This window comes from Salmo salar, chromosome 04, assembly GCF_965601325.2.
Source record: "Salmo salar chromosome 04, fSalSal1, whole genome shotgun sequence".
In the NCBI taxonomy this organism is placed as follows: domain Eukaryota; kingdom Metazoa; phylum Chordata; class Actinopteri; order Salmoniformes; family Salmonidae; genus Salmo; species Salmo salar.
In genome coordinates this window covers 42,726,886-42,734,927 of record NC_138294.1, presented here as the reverse complement: position 1 = coordinate 42,734,927, position 8,042 = coordinate 42,726,886, and the positions used below count along the sequence as shown (strand labels likewise).

Sequence of the window (8,042 nt, the reverse complement as noted above, 5' to 3'; positions counted from 1 at the left end):
GACCCCAAACCCCTTTCATTTCCTGATTAAAAACAGGCGTTGGCTTTCTTTAAAAAAAACTCAGCTTGTTATCAATTTGTGTCCCTAGATATTTAAACACTTAACCACCTCCACTGGTTGGTCGAGAGAGAACAACAACAGTGAAAGGACCCACCCCTGGGGCACTCCTGTGTTCTTGCATCACGACCCCGTGTTGAATCATGGGGACCATTATCCTCTCCTCCTCATCCTGTTCTCCTCTCATCCTCCTCTCCACGACCTCATCCTCCTCTAAATGCCGCCTCTTTCCTCCTAATGCCTAACCTCCTACTCTCTTCTCTCTTTCCCTTTCTTGCCACTCCACTCACTCCTTGTACCTTCCACACTCTTACTCTGTACATCAATAAAATCCATTTGGCACATGATTATGCTCAGCCACAAAATGGGATGGAGGTGCTATTTTTAGCCGGCTAAGGGAGGAGAGGGAGGGCATGGGAGCGAGAGAGAGAAAGGGGGTGGGATAAACCGTTCTTTTCGTTCTGTAGCTGTATGTTGGTCGGAGGCACAGAGCTCTGGGGTAGCTTGGCTAGAGACAGCGAGAGGATTGAGAGGCAACGAAAACGAGCAAACGACACCACCAGAAACACAAATAAGACACAGGTAGGAAGCTCTGCTGCATTCTACATAGAACAGGCAAAGCCAGACACCTGGACTGATAGCAATACTAATAGATGGTACGTGCCCTGAGGAAATTGAATGGTTATATCATAGCTGCGTAAATGGCCAGGCAATAAGTACACAAAAAACAATGTAAGTGCTGATGCTCAATGGCAAAATAGTTGATATGCTTAAAATGTCATTAATTCAAGTTAAAGTATTTTGGTACCCTATGGGATGTGTAGAACAAATATACGTGATAACCTATATTTAAAATTCTGCATAAAATTAAGATATTTTTAGGATACTAGATGAGATTATGTAATAGGGATTTGTTTTGCTATGTGAATGAAGTCCCCATGCCTAATGTAAGTTAGTAACACTGGTCTGACTGTCGGTTTGTCAGTCTGTCTTCTAAGCTCACTGTTCCTGAGACAACATGAGAATAGGGAGGGGCATAATGAGTTGTTTACATGGGGTCCTAAAATGGAGAGCTGTGCTGTGTTACCTTCAATAAAAGGAAAGCTAATAGTTTAAACCCACTCAATGTTAATCTGTGCTTTTATATATTTATTAGTGTGTGTGAACATGTTTTTGTGTGGTGTATGTGTGGGTTATCAGGTGGGTGGATTGTGTGGTTTATGTGTGGGTTATTGGGTGGGTGGATTGTGTGGTGTATGTGTGGATTATTAGGTGGGTGGATTATGTGAGTGTGTGTGTGGGTTATTAGGTGGGTGGATTGTGTGCTGTATGTGTGGGTTATTAGGTGGGTGGATTATGTGAGTGTGTGTGTCTAATATGAGCACACCTTAAGATGTGATGAGGGAAAGCGAGGTTACCATGGAGACAGGCTCAGCACATCTTTCCTGTAAAAGATTGCACATACGAATCAAATACACAAATGCATTTCATATGCAATTATGTATTTAAAAAACATACAAAGAGCACAGTCAATTACACTTTGCCTGTTTTTGACTTTTTCCTGTATTTAACTAGATGCAAATTGATAATTCATAAAAAAATGTGTCATTCTCATGGCATTGTTTACATTTTCCACAATCCAAGCTTTGCAAAAACAAAAAGTTATTCTCAGAGACTGACCTGACCAGCCTCTCTCTCCCTCCTGTTTCCTAGGCATGCGACCCCGCTCCAGACTCCTGGCTAAGAGGTGCCTGCCCACCATCAGGGAGGGCTATGAGGAGCTGGTCCAGGACATGAACCAGGCCAACAGCCGCCACCTCCCTCCCCATGGTCAGGTACACTCACTGTCTACCCATGACTACTTCCTGTCCATCTGCCAGCTCGCCCAACCAACCTTCCCCCAGGGAGAACCTGACTGTGACATCCTCACGGTGGGCGCTCTGGCCTCCCTGAGGCCTTGCCTGAGGCTGCACAGACTGAGGGACCCTGTGCCACCCTGTCAGCCTCTGATCTCTAAGGTCAGCCGCCACACACAGTTAGAGCAAGAGGAGAGTCAGAATGAGTGTAGTGGCCCAGAGAGAGTGGTGGATGTCAGTTCACGTCAGACCTCCAGTAGGGTTGTCCCCAGTGTCTCTGACCCCTTGGAGTTCCTCTACGGTCACAGGGAAGGACTCCTTTCAGCCGCCTGTCGCGCCCATGGCTCACAGGGCTGGATGGGTGAAGGGAGTCAGAGTGCGACCCAGCGTCGACCACAACCCCCGGTACGTGCCAACAGTTTCCCCCGCATGTGTTCCTCACCCCTGACCCAGCGCAAAAACAGCTGCCGTGAGCTATGGCTGGTGGACCCCACTGACCAAAAGAAGCCAAACCCTGACCCTGCTCCACCACAGACATCCTCATCAGACCAGCAGAAACCTGATGCCTCCAGCTCATTCTCATGGAGGTTCCAGAATGACCCAGACAGGGCACCTGCAGGTGAGAGGGGGAAGTGCACACGCTACATGGACAATCACACAATGGTATCACACTGGATCGCTGACTGTCGCTCGGCCTGGAGAGAAGCAAGAATCAGGGCGTGCATGCTTCCTGCCATCGCAGAGATGTAAACTTGTGTAGCGTTGTTAATTCCCACTTTTAAGTATTGTACATTATGGATCCTTGATGTACTTATGTACCGCTTAATTGGTACATTTGGACAATGCAGGTCCATGTGGTAACATGTACAAATTGAGTTTTCATGCCTGCCCTTTTTGTACAGTATGTAGTGTAAGACATATTGTAGACTAGCGTATGCCTCACACATATTACAGTAAGTGGAATGTTGACAGTGCTTAGAAGACATCAGATTTTGGAAGGATGATCACGCGAGACAAGTATTAGGGAGAGTAAAGATGTGTGGAAAAGATGCAGAATTTGCTATAAGGATTATGCACAAAGACATATGACTACAAAAAATGACAGATCATAATCTTTACTATTGAGTGAGTGATAGCTCACTCCATTATTGACAAATGATAACTCTGGTCAAATAAAAACATTCTACTTTTCATAAAAATTGGAATGGTACAGTTTTAGAATCAGAACGGAGGATAATGTGATCCTATAGCTAGTTCAGGCTCCCTGTAGGAGAGCATTCAAACTCAGATTATTCTCAGTGGTTCTGAAAATGTCTCTTGCGATTTCCTCTCTCATGTATGATATGAGTTATGCAATGACAATGTAGATCTGTGCAAAACTGATGAGTCTATTTAAATCTTCCACTAAGTAAAGCCATGATGAAACAGTACATCATATTCACACTGAGTGAAACAGCATGTGACGTTGTATATTACTTTTTGATTGTGTTTAATGGTCCTCCATGACAGTACAATGAACTCTGTGTCAAAATATACAAATGGAAAGAAAACAGTATAATTAACTTGTAAATGGTTGACAATACAATCGTTTGATCTTGTATGGTATGGCTTTTCTAACTCTGTCCATTTTTGGCTCGTAATCTAATAAAATTATGTGTTTTACCCTGCCTCTGAGTGTCCAAAACCTAGACCTGTTGCACTAGGAAATATATCCGTATAGTGCAAGATAAACAAGTTATCCAAAACCCTTCTGTGATGGGGAGATAATAAAATTGAAGTCCTGCTCAGTATCAATTTTTTTACCCCTTTTTCTCCCCAATTGGTAGTTACAGTCTTGTCTCATCGCTGCAACTTCCGTACGGACTCGGGAGAGGCGAAGGTCGAGAGCCATGCGTCCTCCAAAACACGACCCCGCCAAGCAGCACAGGTTCTTGACACACTGCTCACTTTAGCTGAAAGCCAGCCACACCAATGTGTCAGAGGAAACGCCGTACAGCTGGCGACCAAAGCCAGCATGCATGCGCCCGGCCGCCACAAGGGGTCGCTAGAGCCCGATGGGACAAGGACATCCCAGCCGACCTAACACTCCTCTAACCCAGATGACGCTGGGCTAATTGTGCGCCACCACATGGGTCTCCCGGGCGCGGCCAGCTGCGACACAGCCCGGGATCGAACCTGGATCTGTAGTGATGCCTCTAGCATTGCGATGCAGTGCCTTAGACAGCTGCGCCACTCGGGAGGCCCCCTGCCCTATATCTTGAAGCATTATGACGGATTCTAAATTCCTAGAATTAACCAGGGATGTTATTTGTGAAAAGGATTTACAGAAATTAGATTACAATAATGAATATACAACTGAGATTCAATAATAACTTTGTCAGTCCAATGGCTGATTTGTGCAAACAAGTAACACAGTGTCCTCCAGTGAGTGATAGCAGTCAGGACACAAGAGTACGTTGGCCTCTTGTTGAGGTAGGGTAAATCCATTTTAATTCAATCACTTTTTGATGGCACCCCTTTTGATTTAAACAAAAATTCCCATACATGTTTGCCCATGGTAGAAGTGCTCAGAAAGTGACTTTTTTTGCCAAAACATTCAAGAGATTAAGGTGCTCAAATTTGACCTATTTTGCATAACACACCATACCATGAGACATCCATGTCTTCAACACGACAAGACAGCCTACTGGGAGGAGGTAAGAGCCCTGGCAGAGTGGTGCCAGGAAAATAACCTATCCCTCAACGTCAACAAAATGAACGAGCTGATCTCGAACTACGGGAGACAGCAGAGAGAGCACATTGACGGTCTGAAATGGCCTTCACACAAACAGTGTAGTGAATAAGGCGCAACAGAAATTCGATTTGGTCCCTGAGACCCTGTGAGGGAAATGTTATGTTTGTATCAAATCAATGCTGCTTTTCTCTTAACCAATTCGATGAGTTCATGCAGGTGACTGACTGATCGTGTATGGAGGAATCCTCACTATCACTGATAAGAAACTTGACAGTACGCCCAGAATGTTGCTATGGGAAAAACCAAGGTATCTCAGTTTCAAGGTCTCAACTTAGAGAAAGCCTTGTGAGGTATTGGTCAGTCACATGTGCGAACCACCAGTAATGATGAATTAATTATGCTAAATAATGTAAATATAACTTGTCTGTGTATAGCCATATATAAGACAACTGCAACAGATTTTAGACCATGTTAAGAGTTAACGGAGAACTGTTTAAAAATATATTTCACAGTTGAAACACACTAAATAGTGTCTCATAGTGTATCCTTTGATGTCTCCTACTAGTGCTGGTATTGTGCTTTGTTTTCATGCTATCTGAATGACTCAAACATTATAAGAAAATCAATAGGTGCCCCTTGCCATGACATTTTTGGAATTTCAGATTCTCCCTGACTGTCTCGTTTGTAGTTGGATGATTGCTATTTTCTCAAAGATCATCTTATTTTTTTGGTATATATATTGCTCCATTATCTTATCTGAACTCGTTAGGAACTCGCCTTTCATCTCATATTAATCTTGTCCATCTATGACAAACAGAATGCATTTTTTGTTTAAAATCTATGAATTATTTTAGATGAATGGCAATAAATTGATCGCTGAATGTGCTATAGCGATGAAATCCCTATCACCTGCTGCACTATGATGTAAAGATATCAGGCATGTGCTTTGTCAGTGGCTGTAATGTAGGGTTCAGCCAGGAGTTGATGGACAGTTGTTGTGGAAGTTCTAAAGAATCAGGAGAGACTTGGATAATTCTTCAAGCAATCATACTTGAATATCAATTAATTATTGCAATAGAGCCTGACAATAGAGGAAATGCTGAGGTCTTATATAGTGGACCTAAAAATGCTTAGTCATGGCTGGTTCCACCCCTTCCTGGGCAGGTTCAGGGCATCATAAGCTACCTTGTTTTCTTCTTGTGGCTATGTGTATCAGGTCATAGTGCACAAACAAGTGATAACGTTAGTTCCGTTACTCCTCTGTTCAAGCCAGCTTCTGTCCTCTTCATATCTCCACACAGCTGTACCCTTGGAAGATGGTAAAAGACAGGATGGACTGAAAAACTGTGGTCACTCTTAGAGGCTCTTTGTCTTGACTGTGTGTCACTGGTGTAGAGATGAGTAGGCAGGAAGCTGTCGCAGGTTTAGAACTACTGAATTTATGTAAGCACCATAGATCAAAGCGAGACGAAACCCAAATACTGTTGTGCTCAAAATATATCTTCATAAACAAAAAGGCACAGGGCGAACCCAAAGTGCAAAATATAAAGTACTCAGGAAATAGGAGAGATTCCTCTCAGAAAAACAAGTAACATTTACAATGACCGAGAAAGACAAATGGCAGAGGGAGTATATATAGCGATAGAGTGGGGATTGGAACCAGGTGTGTGTAATGATGACTAGACAAGTCCGGGGTTGATGAGTGAAGGGCGTGTGCCAGCAGTAGGTTGGGCAGCAGCTAGAAGGCCGGTGACGCCAAACACCTGAGCTGGACAGGAGGGGGAACCAAAGAGAAGGCTGGTGTGACACCGTGTGACTAAATTGAACAGAGGCAGAGCGGAAAAATACCAGCTCCTTCTTACAAGACCTTCAAACACACAGTAGAAATGTACAGGTTTAAGGCTCCTACAGCACATGTGCATAACAAAGTTTAACATTAAGAACTATTAAAGTAATTCTTCATTGCATTGTCTCTGCTATACAAGCTTAAAGAAGTTATACAGGATTTTTCCCTCACACTGTCGGAAGAGCGATTGGAAAGGTAGGAGGTACAGCCCAGCTTCAAGTGGTTTCAGATTTCACATCCTATGTCACACCGGTGTAAAAAAAAGTATACTACTCTGTCCGTGGTGAGCAAAATAAACAAAATAATTTAGGCTCTTGAAATGCATCTGTGCATTGGTAGATGTGCTGTACATTGTACAAAACAGTTATTACACTGCTATAGACTGTCACTACAATATTATTGACTGTTCTAAACACGTATTACTTTAAAAAAAGATATTGAGCCTTTATTTAACTAAGCCAGTCAGTTAAGAACAAATTCTTATTTACAATGATGGCCTACCCCGGCCAAACCCTAACCATGCTGGGCCAATTGTGCGCCACCCTGTGGGACTCCCAATCACGGCCGGATGTGATACAGCCTGAAATCAAACCAGGGTCTGTAGTGACACCTCTAGCACTGAGATGCACTGCCTTAGACCACTGCTCCACTCAAGAGCAAATTCTTACATTGCTACAGAACATTGTTAAAACAATAGACCTACATTGTGAAGAGTGGGTGAAATCATAAATGGTTTGCATTAGCACGGGAGCTTAAGGGGACCAGTTGTCCATATAAAATAAGTTACTAGAGGAGACAGAAAAAGCCTAAGTCACAGACCAAAAAAAATACATTTAATGATGCTAACATTCTAAAATCTTACCAAGACGACATCGTCAAAAGAGAGTTAATCTTGCCAAAAACATATAAACCTGTAGCTAATGTTGATTTTTTTTTTTCATGAGCAAGTCTTCACTACCTAATTCTACATCTAGCTAAGGTGTTTTGTGGTTTTAGAATCAGTTTTTATGAAAGTCGAAATGTGCCCGAAAATTTGCTAGCTAGCTAAGGTTAACATCTGCAATCGCTGGCTGAACCAGTTTCAAATCAATCCAGAACTACAGAATTAGAGTTCACACATTCAATGATTAATACTCCCTCTAGCTAGCTAGTGTAGTGAAATTGTAGCTAAGATAACAAATTGGTTTTCATGATAAGGCAGTTAGTTTCAGTTCTGCTGTGATTGAGTTCTGCATCACACAACTATCCAGATACCTGCGCTAGCTGCGACATTATGGTGTTGGCCAAATGTTACAAAGTAACGTAAACTCACTCACTTTTGTACATCGCCTTGGTCCGTACAATTGACCTTATTTTAGCACCCAAAAAACGTAATACTTCCAGATCAACTGTAATGTCAATACCATTGTAAAGCACAATTTCTCCCCTTTCCAACAAAATTAATGACATGGCCTCCAAGCTGCCCGTTTCTGCATGATTCAAGAAGGCAATTGAGCTCCATCGGGTCTTTTTAAAAATGGCGGGTGGGGAAGCGAAACTAATGCGTGGT

General features: G+C 42.9%; 1 protein-coding gene across 1 annotated transcript; it reads left to right on the top strand.

Moving 5' to 3' along the window:
- Positions 1–520: 520 nt before the first annotated feature.
- LOC106602920 (uncharacterized) lies at positions 521–3,161 on the top strand. The gene is made up of 2 exons (XM_014195929.3): positions 521–639; positions 1,771–3,161. The coding sequence occupies exon 2, from the start codon at positions 1,773–1,775 to the stop codon at positions 2,661–2,663; it is 891 nt and encodes a 296-aa protein (XP_014051404.2). The 5' UTR covers positions 521–639; positions 1,771–1,772; the 3' UTR covers positions 2,664–3,161.
- Positions 3,162–8,042: the final 4,881 nt, after the last annotated feature.